Here is a 21,511-nt window from a genome sequence, read left to right on the forward strand (position 1 = left end):
ACCCTTTTGTTTTTCTTGTGAAACAGTAGAGCTTTACATCAGCCAGTGAGCAGCATTCCTGGCTGAGATGTGGCTGGGCAGTTGGCAATTGGCATCTGAGGAATGGAATTTTAAACAAGAAAGAGGAATTAGTTTACTTTAAAACTGGTTAAGAAAAAAGCAATGGAAAGTTAGTTTGGGGTTTTGTTTTCTTTTCAACTCCTCAGATCCCACTTGCAGAGCCTTGCTGGGTATGAGGCTCCCTGCAGTAACTGAGTCCTTATTTTCTTTTTTTTCTTATATTGCCATCTCTCAATAGGTTTATAATACACTTAAGCACTGCCCAAGCCTTTTGTGTAGTGTATTTGATTTAAATTCTTATAAAATTCATTAGTATTGCTGGATACAACAGTTCTCTGCATTGTAAATCAAGACTGTTACCCCGTTTTTCTCATGTAACAGGCCTCCTCAATTTTGGGGTGATCATATTTCTTACAGAAATCAATTGCCCAAAGGTCAAAATGGTTTGTTTCTGCTTGAGGTTGTTTGGGCAGCTGTGCTAAAATACCTCTCCACAAGTTTGTCCTCCATGAGGAACTGGAGCTGACACCCCATAGGAGAGCCGGGCAGAGTAGGAGGTCCCCACATACCCCTAAGGTCTCGGGCAAGAAGAGGTGGTGGCATCAGAGGCTTTGGAGGCCTTTCTCAAGCACAAAAGTGATGATGGAGGAGAGCTGGAGCTTCTGGCCATTTTGCAGGCTGCCCTTCCTTGTGAGTGGTCATGCAGCTTGTTTGGGTAGAGGTTCTTCCACCCCGAGAGTGAAGCATGTCCATCAGCTCTCTGCTGAAGGTTGCTTCTTCAGAAGAGCACATCACGAGCAGAAGAAGAACCCAAAGCATTGCTCCCTGAAATTTGAAATTCCTTCTCTTTTGTGGTGATTTACCCTTCCCAAAGGACACCCTGAACAATTGTAGAATGCATGTCAGCTCCTTAGCTCAAGCTTGGACAGCAACAGCCTCAACATGTAAAACAAATACACTTAGCTAGTGCCAAAAGTCAGTAAGGTGAAAGACATGAGAGCGCAGGGAAGAAACTCCTCACTGTCTCTGATCTGTGCCTCATTGCTCATCTGTATTGTGCAGACACAGGTTTGTCCTCCTTGGACCTCATGCCATGGGTGCCAAAGCACATGAATGATGCCATGTGTGGCCAGTTTCACCAGACAGGTGCTAGTGGCCACCTCTGTCTCTGGAAGAGTCTGTCATCCCAGCTGCTTTAGAACAAGTCAATGCCATGGTGTGCTTGCTCTTACAGCTCTTACAGCTTCTCCCAGTGGTTTTTGTTGTGGGTGGCACCATCACATGGGCTTCTACTCTAGGAGAGTAACATGGCCAACTTCACAGAAGTAACCCAAGGTTTTCATTTCCCCTCTCCTTGCCACATGTGCTTCACCATCAACTTCCCAACCCATCCATCCTCCACTGACCTGCATGTTTCTGGCATAGTACCCACCCCAAAAGCATCCTGCCCACTCAGATGATGTATTTGAAGGACAGATGAAATGAGCTAGCCAGCACAGACAAACCTCCATCAGAAAAAGTTGTGTGTCTTTCATGAGGATGCTGTTTTGCATGTTGCTGTATTTTTTAATTATTGTAATGAGGTGTGATTGTCTATTGGTTACCCACAATACTTCTTGGGGACTCTCCCCCGGTAACTCTTGTCAACACTTGTTAATCTGACAAAAGGCTACAAATTAAGCTCTGTTAATTTAATGTTTTCTCACCGAGATCTAAATACCGAAAGAGGCCCAAAGCGCAACTGAAGTCCTTTGATTCACTGTACTTTATTTTGGTATAAATTTACATTCATTATTGTTTTCCTTTGGATGTGTAGCCCTCAATTAGTGTGATGGCTCCATTAAAGCAAGCGAGACTTCGCCTTTAATTATTACAACAAAACACCTAGTTTCAGCTTGGGGAGAGGGTCTCTATTGACATAAGCAGAGGTTATAAAATTTAATTAGCCATTCCTATCAGATTTATGGCATTCAAATTGTTCTGTGTTTCTTTCCTTTGATCCTTGCTGTACAATCCCCAAGATTTTTGTTCTGATCAAATGAGAATAAAGCTTACTGTGCAGAGAGAAGTTTTTTGTTGTTCTTTTTTTTTTTTTTTAAACCCTTTTTTCCGTTCTCTCATTCTCTCTTTCCCTTCTTTTTTGCCAGGCAAGGTCAGCCAGTATACCCAATCACGACAGGGGGTTTCCGCCACCCTTACCCAACAGCTCTGACCGTCAATGCTTCCATGTCAAGGTGAGTTCAGATACTGAGGTCCTAAATCAAGAGCAAATGTAGCTCCTCCTCCCACTCTTTGGAGGAGAGCATTTCATCTAGGCAGCAGATTTCTGAAGGCACTTCAGTTAAACAGCCATCCTTAGCTTTTTGGTGGGGTGGAGCAGAGGGCAAGGGCTATCTTCCCATGTTAGGAGAAGGTGCTACCCTAATGCTGTCACTGGGCCTCAAGAATTTGTTTTAGAGGGAGAGGTGGAGGAGTGAGAAGCCATCTTTAAAACCCAAACTAAGTGAAGGAGCTGGGAGAATATAATGTTGAAAAAGCAAGGAGGAGAAGTTGTGATACCCTTTGCTTTCTCGGTGGCCTTCAGCCAGAGCAGCACTGTGTGCGCGGGAGGGAAGTCTCAGGAGGGAGGAGGACTGCTCTTCAGCAGAGCTGGGAGGAAGGTTATTGTGCTGTGTTTTCCCCTCCCAAAGCTCCAAACACTGATAGTCAACATTAAAGGGCCTGCCTGACCCTCAAAAGCTTTAGAAGTATATATTTCTCCCCCTCCCTACCTCCAATTAATTCCATCTAATTTTCCAGGGGCTGCTAGTTTTATTTACAAACTGGTTGGCAGCACTATGTTTAAGTAATCACTAATTGCTCCTAATGATAGTTTTATTTTCTGTTCATCTGATTTTCAGCCTGGTTAATTAAATCGGTGGAAGTTTAGGCTTTCCTGATGGGCTGAAACAGCTAATCCATTTTGATGATGGCACATAATTAAATTAGCATGCATTACATAGCAAGGTTCCACGTCTCTGCCCTGCTCTGTCCCTTCCTCTCCATCTCTGCACTTTAATATGTGAACGTTGGTGCATAGATGATCTAAGGAGGAAAAGATTGGTGAGGGCTGGGAGGAAGCACACCTCATTGAGAAATGGAAATCTGTACCTAGGGCTCATGAATGAATGGGTGGGAAAATAGTGTGGTGTGTGCTTTAGATAAGTAAACCAAAAGCTAAAAATTAAAATTAAAATGCTGGTCCAGCAAATCGAGACACAACTGGAAAATCAACTTTAAAAAAAAAATTTGTAATCCCACCACAGAAAAAAAATACTGGGCTGGGGAGAGAGCTGCAAATTTAAACAATGGTTCCCTCCTCCCATTTAATCTTTTTTAATATCTATAAAAGACGTGCAGGCATGGTGTGAGGCAAAGTAGAGCTTGATTTAGTTTAATTATTATTAGAGAGGCTAGTCATTTGAGGGAGGGGAGAGATGGGGGGGGGCTATATTCCCAAGATAGACTTTATGAAAGGTATCTAGTTAAAAAGAGTACACAGCAAATTAAATACATTATTGTGGTAATGGGACGACAGAAGTAGAGGTCTATTATACTTATGGCAGTTATAGGAAATGTAGGCTCCTTGCCCTGTTCTAGCACATCCTTTGATATTCATTCCATTCAGCAGCAGGGCCAGGACTTCTCAGAATTAAGTGATGGGTCATTATACTTTAAACACCATGGAGAAGCCTAGATTGGCAATTAAACAGCACTTGCTGACACTCGCTTGTGCCACCCTGTGACCCCCTTTAGATTGAGTTGTTGGAGCTCGGGGCCCTCAGCCTGCTAAATTGGTAGCAGGCACTTCTCCTGACGAGGGCTGGCTCTGAAATCTGCCGGCTTCAAAGGGAGCAAGATCATGTATAAACCATAATGTGGGTGCACCGTGGCTCAAAAAATAAGGCAGGAATAGATGAAATGTTACAAGTGCAAGGGGAAAATGAGAGAATAATGACAAATCTAATGCAACTCAAAGCAGAATTGTTGCACAGAAAAATGCATCCCACTGCTTGTGCATAAAATCAAGGCAGGCAGATGACATCCAGTTAACAGAAACATGTCAACAGTGAAGTAAAGTGAGAGTGAGTAAGAGAGAAGCCCCTGAGACAGCCAGGAACAAAAAATTAGTTGTCCTTAACAAGTTAAGACTCATCATTATATTCTGGCTTGGAGCCATAAAAGGAGACAGTGGTGTATAATGAGCTGCTTAGAATTTTTAGGGTGTTTATTGCAATTCATGGAATACTTGTCTAGAGAATAAAAATCTGGCAAATGTCTTAGGCGAAGGTGAGGGGTGTGCATATACACAGGGAGCCTTTCTTTTTGTCTCTGACAGAAGCCCGTACGTGCGCACATGCTCAGGCACATGTGCAGGGGGATGAATAGATTTAAGATGTTTACCCTTTGTTTCAGCCCAGAAACTCCCCTGGTTTCCCGTAGATGGGAACACCGTCTGGGCAAGCTGTGCTCTCATACATGGTTTCATGTGTGTTTTCCTGTGTCAGCCTGGGCTCAGCGGTGGGACAGCCCATGTCCGAGTGTCCGGTGTGGTCGGGAGATGCCCAGCAGTGCCCACGCTGGCCTCCAGACATGCTGCTCATGGCTGGGCCTGGGCAGCAGCCCTGCAGGGCCCTGCTACAAGCCCAGACTGCAAACCTTGCCTTTGCTGTGCTGGCTCTGCCCCAACAGTGAAGCCAGGGCAGACCTCAAACCTCACCCCTCCATCCACAGTTTTCCAGAGCCTTCCTTTAAAAGTGGTTCCCATCTTTGCCTGCATTATGGTACAGATCTTTGGAGCCTATAGTGCTTCCCAACCCTTAGTTCCCTAAGCTTAGTAATTACCGTTCATTGGTTAGAGTGTGCTTATGAATAGTTTATAAAAGGTTAATGGGTGACTAATAGTGATTTTTCATAAATGGTTTAGACTGTTAAGGTAGTGTCTTCAAGTTGTTTTAACCATTTACAACTCTTTGTTGTTGCTTGTAGCGTTGCCACGCTCACGATGTATGCTTGCAGCATGCTTATAACATCTCTTGATCCTTCATTGCCCCTCTTTAATATGCCTTTAAGGTAAAATGAGACAGGGCTAACTGAGTGATGGGCAAACAGTGGACCCACTATGAAAAAACAACTGCTGTGAGAGGAAATCAGGAAATAATTTAGCAGAATTACACCAGATAAACACTGCACAGCAGTTAAGTGGTGGCAGTGGAAAATACCTTCTGTAATTGAAATTTCAGGGGAAATTCACTTTTGCTGAACGTAATTACTGAAGTTGGAGTGTAGCCAGGAAGTTAAAAATTAACACTCTTCCCCTGCTCATATTGCTGTGTGAGTGGCTGTCTACATGGAAATGAGCAGGAACTCAGACTTTGGGCTGAACCCTCACCCAGCCCATGGAAGTCCATGGGATTGTGAGAGCAACTTTGGGTTCTGGAGCATGTTTTTATAGCCCTAAACATAGGAAAGGGTGTGTAAGTCCAATAGGCAGCCTTGTGAATTGCAGAAATTCAGTATGAAAAGTGAATGGTCACTGGTAATGAACACAGCACTTCCTCATGGAAACTGCAACCCTGAAAATAACCACTGAGCTGCAGCTGCCTGTTGATGAAGGCTGCTGTCCCTGGAGTTTAGAGCCCAGTGAGTAAAATATCCCAGCTGAGGTCAGTGGAGACTTTGCCGTCCTTCAGGCTTTCATTCAACACGTGCGTGTTGTGCTCTGCACTCAGGTTTTCTCCTTGCTGGTACATGCCCACTGCACTTCATGCTGAGCCCTCATGTCAGACCAGCACAGCTCTTCCTGCCTGCTCTTGGAAGGAAGACTTTTCATCTCCATCTTCATCCTTCATTATCCCCTTGTCTCTGGCCTAGCCAGTCCCAGCAGCATAGTCCTCTCTGGAACGCTGGGTCTTGCCTAGGACAGTCACTTGATAGGATGTGTCTCAACCTTTTATCACTGTGCTTAGACTGCTTTCAGTGAGGTCAGTTTTTTGCCATCAGTTTTATTTTTGCCCATGTTTTTAAGTTATTTAAAAAAAACCCCAAGTCATACTGTCGGTTTTTGTTTGCATTGTACTGCGTCTGAAGGTCCCAGGCGCTATGTGAAGAGATTTTAGATGCATCCAATCAAAATACATACACATGGAAATAAAAAGAGAACAGAAAAAAATAATACAAAGGCCCAGTTTGTGTCTTGCTGATGGTGAGCAGTTCTGTGGCAGAACTGGGACAAGGATGTCAGTCTTCTTTGCAGCCTCGGCATTGTCTTCTGTTCTGACCTACCATGAACCAAAGTATATCCTCAAATGTGTGCTTCTCTCCCAGCTACTTTTGTCAGAGAGTGGGAAGGCACTTGGACAACCCACTTGGAGATTTGTGTCCGTGAGTCTTTAGCAGAAGTAGGAATGACCATTTTGCTGCCCATTCTCCTCTTCCCTTGCCATCCCACCTTCCTGCCTCCCTTCTCTCCATGCCTTTGTTCATGAAGAACTGCAATTCTCTACAACTTGAACAATTACACATTCTCCCTGTCAGTCCTTGCTCTTCCCACTGCCTTCAAAGACAAAATACTTCTGTCCAATCACCCTAAGTACTACCAGCTGATAGACAAAGATCCTCAGAGCTTGTAGTGGACAGTGCTCTTGTTCTTGAAAGTAGTTCTGTGTCATCTTGTGAATGTAAGGAATGTCTAGGCAGTCATAGGGGGTGGGATTGTTAAGCTCAGTATTGGAATTTATAAGAGGGGGGAGAAAACAATAACTCTGCCATATTTCTGATGCTTATACACGGTGATATCCATAGTATATCACCCCATTTTAAATCCTGTTGGATAGAAAAAAAAAAAAAATCATTGCATATTCATGATAGAAGAAATGATTTTTTATCCCATTGCGTGTTCCATAATCTTGGGTTATTTTACTTGGATCAGATGGTTCAAAATCTGGGATGAGAGTGAGGATTTGCAGTGAGAAAAGCCCTTGCCAGATCACTTTAATTTTGGCATTTTGAGGAAAGTTACTTCTGAAACATAATTTTAGACTAGAAACCATTCCCTGGAAACCTGTTGACTTCAGTGCGAGTTTTCTAACAGGAAGGCACTCAGTCATGCCATGCTTTCCTTATTCACTGCAAAACCTTTCTGAGGCTGTTGGGAAACAATGATATAAGTCAATCCTGCTTTTGAACAGTTTGTTCATTTCTGTTAAAATGTAAAAAGTCTGAATGATTGTGCCATGTTTGTGCTGTGATCCCGACCAAGCAATTAGATTCATGCGCAAGGATTGCGTATCCCGCTGAATCCACTTGCAGGACCGGGATCTGTCCATGTATATGACCATAAACCATAAAGCTGACAACATTTTTTGCTCTTTAGAAAGGCTAGATAGTTACAGCCTTTCTAGGTTACTTTAATGGATCAAAAATTCCACAATCTTCCACCTTCTGTTAAAGTAATGTGGCTCAGAGATTTATTAGACACAAATAAATATTTTCTTCTGCTCTATCAACAAAATGTAGCTAATGAGGCGTCTATAAGTATTATCAAAAATGCATCTAGAATGTGTTGGCATTAATATTTTATTTTGCTGTCAATATAGAATAAAAGATGTCATCCTAAATTCACAACATGATTCAGAACTCTAAAAATTGATTCCTTGGTTGCCACACATAATTTCTTAGCTAAGAACTGGACTGGTGGATTTTGTTTCAGGTAGCTGAAATTCCACCTTCATGCAAGTTCAGCCAGTTGAATTTGCCTTTTGTTAAAGATGTTAAAAATCGTGATGTCTTGTGTCAGTAATGATAATGAAGGGGAAGATTGGCTTTAATGACATTAGAAGAGTCATTATGTTTAATTTATTGCTAATTAATGCTGCCAGCTTTCATATGCTTTGTCTAGCTGTCATATGCTTGTTATATGCCAGTTTTGTTTTTTTTTTTTAATGTGTGTACACATCCCTCCCCATTCATTCATTTTTATTCTGACGATTTACACAGCTTTCTCTCCTCTAGGTTTCCTCCACACATGGTCCCGCCACACCATAGTTTACACACAACTGGAATTCCTCATCCGGCCATAGTCACACCAACAGTCAAACAGGAATCTTCCCAGAGCGACGTCGGCTCACTCCACAGCTCGTAAGTTGTTGTTTCCCCTGTCTTCTCTTTAGAATACTCAAAGCATCACCTGTGCATGTGCGGCTTGTAAAAAGGCTTGGGTTTGTGATGTTTTTGCTGTGACATTTTTTTTCTTTCTTTTGTTGTTGTAATTGATTTGAGTGTGGTTTAGCTGCCAAAGTGTGTCAGAATGATGGTAGCAGTCTTTGAGTCATTCCGTGACATAGGCAAGTAGCTATTAATTTCACCTATTTTAACGAGGAAGTGGAATTTTCTTGGTCAAGATTCAAGTTTCTTGACCAGTTTCTCTATTACTCAATGCCCAGTTTGAAGCCTTGAGATAACAGATGCACCACAGGAGACAAAAAACTAGAGCATGAATAGCTTCTTCAAAGCTGCAGAGAGCTGGTATCAAGTTTAGGTTTGAACTGATGAGACCTCATTGATGATGGGTGTAATTATTTCCTCTACTGTTATGCTTAACCTCTCCCTGTAAGCCCATTTTTCTGGATGCCCATGTCCTTCCAACGTTCTTGTAGGGGCTCAGAGGGTACTTGATGATGTTGCATAAACATGAGGTGAGTTTTCTCGTAATGCTCTTAAGACTGTTCCCATGCAGCAGCCAGGGTGAAGGCTCTAGAGAACCTTCTGGTACTCTTCCTAGAGATTTCTGAGGATTAATGTAAGAGAGATTGAGGGGATTAATTTAATAAACTCACAAGGGGTTCTCACTGTGAGGTCTCTGTCTGTTGTATCTTTACTCTTCAGAAAACATCAGGACTCCAAAAAAGAAGAAGAGAAAAAGAAGCCACACATAAAGAAACCTCTTAATGCATTTATGTTGTATATGAAGGAAATGAGAGCAAAAGTTGTAGCAGAATGCACATTGAAAGAGAGCGCAGCCATCAACCAAATCCTCGGTCGAAGGGTAGGTAACAGGGAGCAAGCACAATCAGGGCCTGAAACTTGGTAGGATTCACACCTTCTGAATCCCTGTGTTTTTCTGCTATTGTGAAAATGGATAGGGAAATTACTAAACCAAAGGCCTTGGTTTGATTTTTAGTTTTCACAGGCACTTCTTGCCAGCAGGCTCATTCATGTGGGGAGAGGAGGAGTTAATTAATAGCAGTGTCATTTCAGTGTTATTTCCACGACCAGTTGATGAAAAAATCTTAGATTTTTATTTTGGCGTAAGATAGGCAGAAAAGTAAATGGGAAATTAAAAACATTTGAGTACAGTACCAGTATCTGCACCTGTGAGAGCTAGAAAAGAGGGGAGGGAGTGCCAGTGGGGGAGACCACCTCCAAAGCTGTAACTGAGTTCTGGCTCAGGACAAGTGGTTCAGCTTCTGGACCATCTCTCCTGCTGCCTGTTTTTGTTTAGATATCTTAATTCTCCTCTCTCAACAGGAGACAAAGGGGTTGACTGCATGTAAATGATTAGTTGTGGTTCAGTTGATTTCACTGCAGTTATAATCTGGAGTTGTAAATAAAATACGAATGTCCACATGTCAGATCATCTGTTTTTATCTCTTTTTTATGAAAATCTATTTTAACTGTATTTATATATATAAGTAATACACTTTGCTGTTAGCATGCTTTAAAAAAACCCAACCACTAGTGCTTTTTATTTTGTCTTTTTGTCTTTTCTTCACCCCAGTGGCACGCGTTATCCAGAGAAGAACAAGCGAAATACTATGAACTAGCAAGAAAGGAGCGACAGCTTCACATGCAGCTGTACCCGGGCTGGTCTGCACGGGATAACTATGTAGGTTCCTATGTAGGTGGAAACTTTTTTAGCAGTAGAGCTTGTAGAAATGTCTGTGTGACCTGCTGAACTACGACCACACATTGCACACAAGCACTACGTGGAAAACCCCAGGACCCCAATCTGGTAACGAGAACGGGTGCTTGCCTTGGCGATACCAAAACTACTGGGGGTAATTCCCAGCCCTCCACTTGGAAGAGGTTTCCTGGCTGGGACTAGTAAGGGGTTAGAATTGGGGAGATAACAGTAGAGCTCTGTGAGAAAAGTCTTCCCTTCACTTTTACCAGCATCTGGAAATGCTGTTTGGCTTGCTGGTCATTTTGAATTTCATTTTTTAAAACAAAATTTAAAATCCCCCTAGTATGGCTCCTCTCCTTTCCACCAAAGGAGACAAATAATAAGTGTCTTGTGCTTATCTGTGTGAGAGTATAGTGGAAAGTGGAAGAATGACTTATCCTAGCTTCAGAGAAGGACTAGCAAAACCAAAAACATTGTGTTTGAAAGTCTTACTCTCAACTGGGGTTAAATGAATTATTCCACACTCTACAGTTGTATATTTTGTTTATGTTTTCTTTTTCATGCCCATATTACCTTTTGTTCCCCCCTACCCTCCTCATTTTTTAAAAAGCATATTGGAATTTGTGATCAATTCATGGATTGTTTTTAAAATTGATTCCTCCCTCCATTTTCCAGAAAGCCTGTTTTTGAGCTAGACGTGGTAGATGTTTTTGTCTGTTAAAAAGCATAAGGGCAGCTTTATAACCCCTAGTACTGTATAGCTCCTTCCATGAAGGGTAAGCGGTGCAGATGGTAATAAGTATTTGCAAGCCTAAGCCCATAAATTCTTGACAGATTTGTGGATTGGTGAGAGCTCTAAACCCTTTTTAATAGGATTCTAGCAGCATCTTGATTTTTTTTAAAAGTTAAATAAAAATCACCTAAAACTTTCAAGGTCTCTCACTCTGTAATAAACTGTGCTCCCTGCCTTCTAGTCAGACTTCCCGGCAGGTTTGGGGACCACCAGCTCTAAGATTGATGTCAGTTTTGTGTAGAGTTACACATTATGGCTTTGTTGAACTCTGTCTCTTCAATCCCCATCATCATCACTGCCTGTTTTACCATATATATCCTATTTTGCCATATATGACAATACTTGCCTCTGCACTTTTACATGTGTGGGTGTGAAGAAGCCAGTTCAGAGCCTGCAGTGAAGCCAGAGCAGCAGCAGCAGCTCTCTACACTCTTCTGCTGTGTCAGTGGTGGAGAATACACATGCTCACTTATTTGACAATATGTACTTAAGGACATTTTTTCAAATCCTTCTGTTTTCTTGATCATCTTTTCTTTCCACTGGGCTCAGTTCTCCCTCCGTGGTCATTGCAGGTATAGCTGTGCATGCTCGATTGTCCTTCCAGTTCAGAATATTCTTGATTCAGTGCTCCTCAGAGGAGACCTTTTTAAGCCTGATGAGGCACAGCTCCTGCTTAGCATGTTTTCCTTCCCTTTTCAGCACAGTCTGGCCTGAGACTGTCAGACCATAGACTCGAGGTAGTTCCTCAGCACTGTGCAGTATCATCGTCTTGGGTGTTCAAAAGGGAGTGCAGGCTTGACTGAGGTTTCGGGAATGCTCATTCTGTGCAGTGACTGTGCCACCGACAGATGGGCATGTACAAAGCCTCAGTGTTTAGGACCTTTTACTTTTGTCCTCACTGTGTGAACACTGAGAAACCCTTTCTTCTCAAGCTAAAAAGGACAGGATGAGAAAGCCGGTGCTTTCCCAGCGGCTTGATGCTGTACCCCCAAGTGACCTTCAGGGGGAACCTTCCTGCCTGAGGAGAGCATGGTACCTTTGCATCATCTGCAGGATTTATTTATGTCTCCTCTCCTGGTCCATTCACAGCTCTCCTGAGTGCCCCTCCTCCCTCAGCCGTTTGTAGGGTCTTGAGCCTTTCACACATCTAGCAGGGGAGTGACTTTGGGCTGCTTGAAGTGGTTAAATTGTTAAGCACCTCACATCAGGCTCAAGGATAAGGCCAGCTATAGCCCAGGTCTTCAGGGACAGGAGCAGTGCATTCAGGAAATGCAGCTTTCAGCCTCATGGCTTGTTGGTGTCACAAGGCACGTTGGCTCTTCCTGAGATCTAATATAAGATGTTTAGCAGTGCTGAGTGCTGGACTCAGAAGTGTGTAAGGGTCCAGTCACCTCACCCACTGGTTGTCTAGAAAATTAGTACCAAAGAACTCTGCAGTCCTATCAAAACCCATGTTGGTTTGGCTGTGGAGAAGGAGCTGCCAAAATGGGTAGCAGGTGTTTACATCCATATTTACTTGCAGCATAAAAATTTGTATAATATGATGACAGAAAATATTACAAACTGCTCATGTCTTGGAAGGACAATCCAAGGCAGAGACAAAGTGGTGTCTCCTGCAGAGCACTTGAAAAACTGCTGCGATGGTTCTTTCCTTAAGTCCATATATTAATTTACTTACATAGTCAAATATCCTCTTGTAGCACAGAAATGGAACAAGCAAACCAAATGATTCTTCTCTCTATTTCCTTTGAAAAGGGCATAAAGAAGTTGATGGGACCTCTGTCCATTTCTTTGTTAGGAACAGTTTAAAAAACTTGTGTTGAAAAAGAACTAGAAATTCCTGGTCCCTGGCTGACATTCCTGTAAATCTGCTGTTTTTAACAGATTGCTCCCTAAAGGCGTTACAGTACTTTAATACCTGGTTTGAAAAGCTTGTGAAAGGCAGGTGACTCCTGACTTTTGTTCTGGCTGACCCTCGAGTGAAGAAGTTATAAGGTCTCAAACTGAAATAGTCCTTGAATTCCCAAATACACTGCAAAAATTAAGCAAATTTGCCACAGATGCAGCCTGTTAATTACACGAGTGGCCTCCTTGAGATTAAATAAAAGTCAGGCTTGTGATCTTGAGGCAGTTGTCTGGTTTTGGTTACATTGTCGAAAGCTGGAAAAAATTCACTGATTTTCACAGAGTTACTGTCAATCTAGATCAATATAGATGGAGCAGTCTGAGCCTCTTGCATCTTTATGTGATACGTGGATTTCAAGATACTATGGTTTTCTCTCTTCTGTTCTCAAGGAGCTTTAGGAGAAATGCTTGTCTGCCTGTCATGTTAGACTGATGGCTGCTCTAGCAACTGACAATTTCCATATCCCAAAAAATTACCTCAGAAGTGTCAGAGATGATTTGTCATCAGCATCCAGGCTACAGGATTATGTGCATGTTGTTTAACATTCCTTTGAGATGGACAGTGCACACAGCTTTTTCCATCTCCAGAAGGATCTCATAATCCTGAAACAGCCTGGACAACAGGATGGCAGTTTACAACCCTGAGCAAGTAAGGGGGGATGAGTACAGAAGCCCCATACCACAAGGCCAGCTTTGTGGAGAAAAAACAGGACAATGATGAATCAATATCCTACATTCATTTTGGGGGAATTTTTTACTAGTACCTTCCAGGAAACCCATCATAGGGAGCATCCCGAATGTGGATGTGCCATTCTGAAGCCCATATTAACCATGTATCTGGGATCCACCTACTGAGAAAGATGCCCACTCTGTGGGAGAACCTCTTGGCTTTCCCAGACATGTCCAGCCCTTCAAAAGTGCTGTGAGATTCCTTCTTCCAAGATACGTTTGTTGCCCCTTGAGGGACTGCTGCTCCGTCTTCTCACCAGCTGCTCTTACTACCATGTCTTCAAAAGCCAGGATCTCTTATGCTGTTCATGGCTGACATTGCTGGCTCAAAAGTTGTTGCTTTTAGCATCTGGGGAACTGTGAAAATGAAATTACTCTGTTGCGTACACTGGGCTTGTTGTACTGCTCTGTAAGCTCTGTACCTCAGTGTTAGAAAAATTTTCTTGGAAAAATGGCTTTTCTCTCTTGAGCTATGCTTATTACTTTACATTTTTTCTATTGGAAAATAATTACTGTGTTTCCACAGAAGTTGGGCTCCCAGTTGTCCTCTGCCACACTGTTGGAGGGAAACAGAAAGAGCTTTTCTCCCTCCAGTCAAAAACTGTAACAAATTTCATCATCTTGTGGTACAGTGTTTGGGAAAGGGATAGAGTTTGACAAAATATTACTGGTTTCTTCCTTATGATCGAGCAAAATGTGGGAAGGGTCTTGACTATGTTTGGATTTTTTTTTCTTGTCTTGGCATTGATTTTTAAGTTGCCAGTGGAGCTATAAAACTGCAGGTTAAGATTTGCTCGTTACTATGGCTTCCTTGTCTGCTTGAATGCTTGGGTTTTGGTGCTGAGGAACTCCAGGGGCTCAGTCTGACCTCACTCTCCCCACTCTAAACTCCCTCTCCTTCCCTTCCCTGCCCCACCAATACATGACCACAAATGATTCTTGAAAATTCTGCATGCAGGAGCATACACATGTCAAATGTTTTTGGCTTCATGATGATCTTGGCTCAAAAGTAGCATCTTGCAAGTCCTTCTGCCCCTGCCCCAGCTGCCTGTGGCCTTGGTTGGTGTTAGCAGTATGGGGCTGCAGTGAGGCTGTCTGAAAAGTCACAGAGAAGGCAGGCAGAGTCAATCCCAGGGTGCAGCATCTCCTTGGGGCCCCCCAAACTTCCCTGCACCGAGGGTGAGCCAGTGTCACACTTTGGTGTCCCTCCTTGGGAGCTTCCTACTCCAGCCTCATTGCTCGGTGCCCTTTTGCAAGGACACTTGTTTGGGGTTTTGTTTTAATCCTTCTTGTTTGTGTATGTTTTCTGCAGGGAAAGAAGAAGAAGAGGAAAAGGGATAAGCAGCCAGGAGAGACCAATGGTAAGTAAAAATAAGTCTAAACCTCTTGCTTAGTGGAAGTGTGGCAATCCCGGTGTGACCCTTGTAGGTACGGGGGAGGTGGGCACAGGTCTCCTGGCCTCAGGGGAGCCGGTCCCTATGCTAGACAGCTTTTTTTTTTAAATGCACTCCAATTATTCACACGTTACCGCCCTTCTAAAACTAGTAACCCAGCCATTGCATGTCAGAGCCTCCTCGTGTGGCATTAGCTGAGTTTGTCCGTGGTAGTTGCCGAGCCTGTAACCGCAGAGCCGTAGCTGTAATGCCTGTGCCATCGTTTATCCAGTTGTCCGCTTCCTCCGCGCATCCGTGTGCGTGTGTGCGTGGCTGTGTGCGTGTGGTGTTAATTTGGGCTGTCCCTGGATGTCCTGATGCATGCCTTACAGTGGTAAATCGCACCCATTTTAAATTAAGGAGGTTTGCCATTCTATATAGGAAATTAGAAATACTGCATAGGCAATCTCATAGTCGATCTTGAAGAAGCCCTAACTTAGTTTTTTTGAAGCCTTTGTATAATTTGTTCTTTTTTTTCAGAACACAGCGAATGTTTCCTAAATCCTTGCCTTTCACTTCCTCCGATTACAGGTGCTAATGTCATTTTGAGTCATTTAAAATAGTTTATAAACTGCTTTTTAATTTTTTTTCCTGCCATTATAGATTTTAACATTAAACACTTATGACATTAAGAAAAAAATACCATCCACACGTTTTGATAGTATTTATTATCTATATATCTTTATATCTATTATGTTTGATAGTATTTTTTAATTTTGTTTTTTTGTTTTTGTAACAATTGCTATTAAAACAGTAATACAGTAAAAATAACGCAAGAGTTGTACTAACTGTGCAAATTGAATATGCAGTATTTCTTTAAAGAGACTGATAAAGAATGGAAGCAAGTCAGTAATGAACCTCCTTAATCTAATGGCATTTTTCATGGCTCCCACTAAGTCTTCTCACATTAGCATGCATATGCATTTTTTTAGTATTATTTTAGTTTTGGATCTTTTTTTTTTTTTCCTTTCTGCTCAAGCCTATTCATTGCAATTCACTAGCTGTACTAACTCAGCACCTTGCCATGCTTTACATTTTATTTTCTGGCTGATACTAACATACTCATTCCGCAATCTGCTTATTCTTATCCATTCTTTTAAATACAAATTAATGAAAACAAGTAAATTGAATGTTATTCCAAAAGCTGCATTATCCCAGGAGATATAATTTCCTTTTTTTTTTTTCTTTCTTTTTTTTTTCTCTTTTTTTGTATCTGAGTTGAAGAAAAAAGCATGTTCAGGATCTAACTTCCATACTCAGCTTCTTTTCTTCCTTTTTTCCCCCCTTTAAAAAAAAAAAAAAAGAGAATAAAAAATCCAGCCCAAATCAATCTTGCCTGAAATATCCTGCTAGACCAACCACAATGACTTTCCTCTACCTGCTCTCTTAAAAGGGAAAGAAACAGTCCTTTATAAAGGGATACTGCAGCTTTAATTGCAACAGCTAATCTCAAGAGTTGAATAAAAATGTAATTATCACTTTTTTTTAAACTTTTAAATCAAAAGTCAATATTTGCAATTAATAACGAGGACATTGATTTTTATTCCCTTTTTTATTTTTATTTTTTCCTTATTTTTACCTTTCTCTTTTTTCTCCCCTTTTCTCTCCTTTTCTCTCTCTCTCTCTCTCTCTCACTCCCCCCTCTCCCCTTTTCTTTTTTTCCTCTCTCCCTTTTCTGCTCGCTTTTCTTGAACTCATTCAGACCTGAGCGCTCCTAAGAAATGCCGAGCGCGCTTTGGCCTTGATCAACAGAATAACTGGTGCGGCCCCTGCAGGTGTGTATAGTTTTCCCAGACTCGCTATGGCTGATTTGCAGCTGGTTTATTTGGTACTTTCCCCTTTTTTTTCCTGCCTTGTTGCTTTGTAGCTCTGTGTTGTGATCTAGAAGACACAAGGGAGTGGGACACTGCCATCAGTTATCGTCTCTCCAAAAGGGTTTTGCTTATTTTTTTTTTTCTTTGTTGGTTGGTTGGTTTGTTTTGGTTTTTTTTTGCCTTCCTCTTTGCTGCTGCTAGCCAAAAACCCACTGTAAAACAGCATCAACCTTAAGCCCATCTGATCCGTGGCTCAACCACGCTCCTGCCTGCCAAGCCTCCACCCAAGGAAAGTTGCTCCCAAAGCCCTTGATAGCGCGGCCCTGAGTGCGGTACCGACACCACACAGGCTCATGGCTGTGTCGGAGATGTTTTCTTGGTTTTCCTTTGGCTCATTGTGAAAGTCCTGTTTTCCTTCCTGCCCTTGGTACGAGGGGAGATTACCAAATAAAACGGAGGTGATTGAAAGCTGAACGTAGCTGTAGCTAAGATGACGCAGACCAAATGAGCTCTATCCACCATTGTGTTGTATTTTTTGTGTTTACCTTATGCTAACAGATGCAAATACTCCAAAGAAGTGTCGGGCATTGTTCGGGCTTGACCGACAGAGTTTATGGTGCAAACCATGCAGGTATAAAACTACCCATTAGGCCTTTGGGGAAATAAAAGCAATCTGTCCTCTTAGTGCATTTGTGTGATTTTATTTTTTTAATCTTTTTTCCCCACTCCCCACCTTTCTCTCTCCCACAGCATCAAATGCTAATAATCTTTGATCTTTGGAATTTCTTGCTAATTTAATGCCATTTTCTCTCTTTCTTTACCAATAACCTCTCCCTGGTGGTAGAACTGGGAACAAGAAAACTCAAAGTCCTTAAAGCTGGCAAATTTTTGGCTTTTTTTTGGTTCTTTTTTTCCAGATTGTCAGCAAAATTAATGTTTAGCTGGACATTTATATTTTGTCTTTCATTTGGGTCTATGTCCCCTGCCTGCAAAGGCTTTTTAAAAAGGTTCTGGGATCTGCAGCACTAGTGTTTTTCTTATGATTAGAGATGTAAAAGCCAGTGTTTACAGCTTATATTGTATTCATTCTTTTGGTATTATCTGAAAAATTAAATAGCTACCTGTTGGCTTCTATGCCTCAGTAAGGTTTATGTAGATATAATTTTTTTAAATGATCTGAAGTCTTTTTTTTTTCATTTCAAAAATACACTTTTTATTAAATTTTATCCCAACAAGTGAGCTGTAAACGTCTGAGCTCTAGACAAAACTAATTACAACTTTAGTAGCACAGTTTCCAGCATTAAAAGGAGATGAAAGACATCAGAGAGCCCAAATTCCGGCAGCCCATGTTCTACTGGAGTTTAATTCCATGTATAACTCAGTACGTACTTCTTTCTTGGTGGAGGGATACCGAGTAGTTCTTTTCTCATTCCTTTTTCCTTATATGATCGCATTTGGTTAAATTTGTTGTTTCTTTATTCTGATACAAGCAGTCTTTGAATTTGGAATATTATGATGGTAGGTATTTCAACCCAAACCACACTCTGTGTGTAGTGATTCCTCTCCCACATTTTCCCCTCTTACTCATGCCAGTCCCATGTGCTCCATCTCATTTAGAATGTAGCTCAGACGTCCATCGTATTTTGTGTATGCACGCAGTCTTGTCTGTACTTAGTGTCGAGGAAAACACGGTTTGAGGGTGGTGGTGTGTGTCACTGTACCAGAGGAGGCACCAAAAATGCCTTCTGCAGGTTGTGTATTGTCCCATTTGAGGCATGGTAGGTACGGGGTGTTGGGGTTTAGGTATCAGTACCAGGCCATGTGTTCAGCAGGCTGGCAAAGCAGCATTTCTTAGTGCTTAAAGGGGAAGGGTTCAGTCCAGAAGAGCTGAGTAGCTACTTCTCTGTGTCAGGAGGCTCGAGCCTCATGCTAGTGAAGGACTCCAGTGCTGTGTTTAGTTAGGCTCTGTTCTGTGGTTAGTTTGCTGAGCACTATCAGCAGATATTTGTGTAGTCTAGAGATAGAGTATGTGAAGCATGTCAGGCTCTGCATGCCAAGTACCAGAACTGGGGGCACATCATGTTTGTGTTGCTTTATCTTTTCCTGGCTGCTTAAGTAAGCAAGATACTTTTAAAACTGCATTTTATCATCAGGGAAGCTTTTTATTTGGTCTGTACAGTGCTTAGGTTACATGTGAAGCATAAACCCCCTCTTAACTTCCACCAGATTTTGGTCAGAATTCTTTTCAGTGCATCAGGGACAACTTCAGTGGTATAGCTGAGAGTTTTAGACTTACTGATTTAGAGTCAGCTGCTTTTCTTTTTGTTTTGGTTTGGTTTCTTGTTTTGCTTTGTTTTCTAATGCATGGAGGCATTTTACCACTAGGTATTAGAGCATTTCTCTCCTAGTTCTGGTCCTAACCATTATAACACTGCATTTACTAGCACGGTAGTATTTTGTAGCACACCTTATGTAGGTGCTAAAGATGTGCCCTGTAGTGAAAACTCAGACATCTTTGCCCACAGCAACTGAATAAACCCTTGCCATCTTCTGTGGCTTTCACTCATGGCAATTGCAGCATTACAGGTTTCCTGGTGCTGTCCCAGGGCTAGTTTCAGGGGCAGCACAAATGGAGTCAGGTCTGTTGGTGTAGCAAGTTAACACTTTTCAGAGCAATGCACAAGCAAATAATCCTTAGTGCTTCTGAGGGGGGATATGTAGTATTTTTGTTCCAGCCTTTAGGAGAGCAAAACCGAGGCACAAGTAGTTCCTTAGATTTTTACTTATTCCCCTTCACCAGAGCTGCCTAATGGTCTTTGCATCTGGTAAAATTAGGCTTGCATGGTTTGGGGCATTGCCCTCTGGGCTTTTTGTCCCACCTAACCCTGACAGGTGCATGACCACAGTAACACCTGGTGTGATTGGTACAGACTGTGGAAATGTCTCCCCCTTGAGCCATCGTGATTTAAGTAAACAACTTTTCAGAATAAAAGTGGCCACACTATTAAAGAGTTTAGCAGAGGAAGCAATGTGCTCCCTTAATCCTAGTCAAAGGAAAATTACTTCAGGTAGCAGAGCAATGGGTTTGGTTTTAAAAAGGTTGTTAACTCTGCAGTGTCAGAAAATCAGGTAGACCTGGTTTAAGGTTGCTTTGCCGTGGAGCTCTTTCTTTCAGGCCACAGAACTTAAATAATATTATTTTAAAAGTTTGAAATGCTGGCATACTAAATTCAAACTGCCTCCAGTTAATTCACTGTCCTGTAGGTTCAGAGCAGTCCAGCTGAATGACTTCTGGACCCCCATCAATGAGGCAGGCAGAGCTTGGGGCTCTGCTTGCAAGTAATTGTAATTTGGGGAGGGAGAGTCCTGCAGTCTCCAAATTGTAAGAATTCATCTTTCCACACAAGTAATATAGGTGAGCTTTGTGAAGCTTAACTGTCCTGCTTTGCCACTGGAGCTGTACAGAAGGTCCAAACAGGAGCTGTGGCCCTAGTAGTGCTGCACAGCTGAACTTGGAAGTGGTGAGAGAGGAGAGGGGAGAAAGAGCAGCAGAACTGTCCTTAGCTGAGAGACAGAGACCCCCAGTGTTGTTTGTTGATGGTAGAAGAATTAACAAGGTCTGTTTGGAGCCCACCAAATTAATTTTTTTTTTCTGTCTTTTAACGTTGCTCTAATAAAGCATGGTTTACAGCCTTCACTTGCTGTCTTCTATCTTTCTTTCTTTCTTTTTAACATTTAAGTTGCATGGTTGTCTTTAGTTTTTAGCATGTATTGATCTGCAGGCTAACGTGGTTAAAACTCTAATAGCCCTAACCCCTTACCTTGCCACATGGCACATGGAGCAGAATCTGAGAGCAGACCTGAGTCTCTGGAGAAAGGGATGTCACAGCACTGGTCCCTCACTGAAGCTGGTGAAAGATGGGGTGCTGGGATTGTTGTTCCTTTCCTGGCTATGGGATACAGTAGTTTTAACTCCAGGATCAAGCCGGTTTGATCTCCTCTGCAGATGAGAAGCATCTGTCCCTGTTGCCTGGAGGGCAGAGCTTGGTTTAACCCAGCCAAACGCAGTTGCGATACAGAGGGAGAACACTGGTGACCAGCAGGGGAACTGGGACACCTACTGGAGTGGGGAATGTCCCCCATGACACTCAGCTGCTGTGCCATGCTCGGGCGCTCCCTCTGATGGAGTTGCTGAGTTGGGGTGACGTATCCACTGGAGAGGGAAAGCAACCTCCTCCTTCGTGTGGGTGGCTTTGTTCAGCTTAGCTGAGCATCCAAAGTTCTTGTGGCAGAGCTGCTCTAGACAGACTTCGTCCTATGCCTTGGGCTGTGTGACAGCACTTCAGCACTTCCCATGGGAAGTGTGCTTGTGAATAGGAGAGCTGGAGAGCCAGCATGCTTAGGGTAAAGGTGGCCACTGAACATCGTTCTGCCAGATGCTGTGGTTGTTTGCCTCATTATTTCTGTCCTACTGCTTGGCAAGAGAGATGGTGTGAAACTGTCATCTGTTTTCATTGCTCCTTTACATTATCCAGTGGACAGAGGGAGGAGAAAAGATCTCTGTCGGGTCACTTATTTACTTGAAGATGAGCAGCTCTTGCAAGACTCTCATATTCCCTGATGTGAAATAAGATCAGTGTTGCTCCTCACCTTTGTACCTGTCGTCGTGCTCTTCACCTACTGAAATTGGATCCCACTCTGGAGTTACATGGATGGCCTCTCAGAGGAAAATTCCCCAAAATGCAGACAAGCAGCTTCCCAAATCTACCACTATCCCCTAAAACAAAAAGTAAAACTGAGTCGATTTAAAGCCACAACCTGCAGGCCACACAAC

At 42.5% G+C, this 21,511-nt stretch overlaps 1 protein-coding gene across 13 annotated transcripts in view; it reads left to right on the forward strand.

The window, feature by feature from the left end:
- The window catches only part of TCF7L2 (transcription factor 7 like 2), a 173,528-nt gene that overhangs the window by 149,489 nt on the left and 2,528 nt on the right, over window positions 1–21,511 (forward strand). For 3 of the 13 annotated variants that reach the window (XM_069020034.1, XM_069020033.1, XM_069020035.1), the window contains 7 exons: window positions 2,208–2,294; window positions 8,098–8,238; window positions 8,986–9,145; window positions 9,878–9,985; window positions 14,743–14,791; window positions 15,344–15,394; window positions 16,566–16,638. In XM_069020034.1, the coding sequence (XP_068876135.1) occupies window positions 2,208–2,294; window positions 8,098–8,238; window positions 8,986–9,145; window positions 9,878–9,985; window positions 14,743–14,791; window positions 15,344–15,394; window positions 16,566–16,638 (669 nt within the window). Of the gene's footprint in view, window positions 1–2,207; window positions 2,295–8,097; window positions 8,239–8,985; window positions 9,146–9,877; window positions 9,986–14,742; window positions 14,792–15,343; window positions 15,395–16,565; window positions 16,639–17,235; window positions 17,309–21,511 lie in introns of all 13 variants that reach the window. The other 10 variants (XM_069020036.1, XM_069020037.1, XM_069020044.1 and 7 more) reach the window with 8 other exon arrangements.

Source organism: Aphelocoma coerulescens, chromosome 6 (genome assembly GCF_041296385.1).
Source record: "Aphelocoma coerulescens isolate FSJ_1873_10779 chromosome 6, UR_Acoe_1.0, whole genome shotgun sequence".
NCBI lineage: Eukaryota > Metazoa > Chordata > Aves > Passeriformes > Corvidae > Aphelocoma > Aphelocoma coerulescens.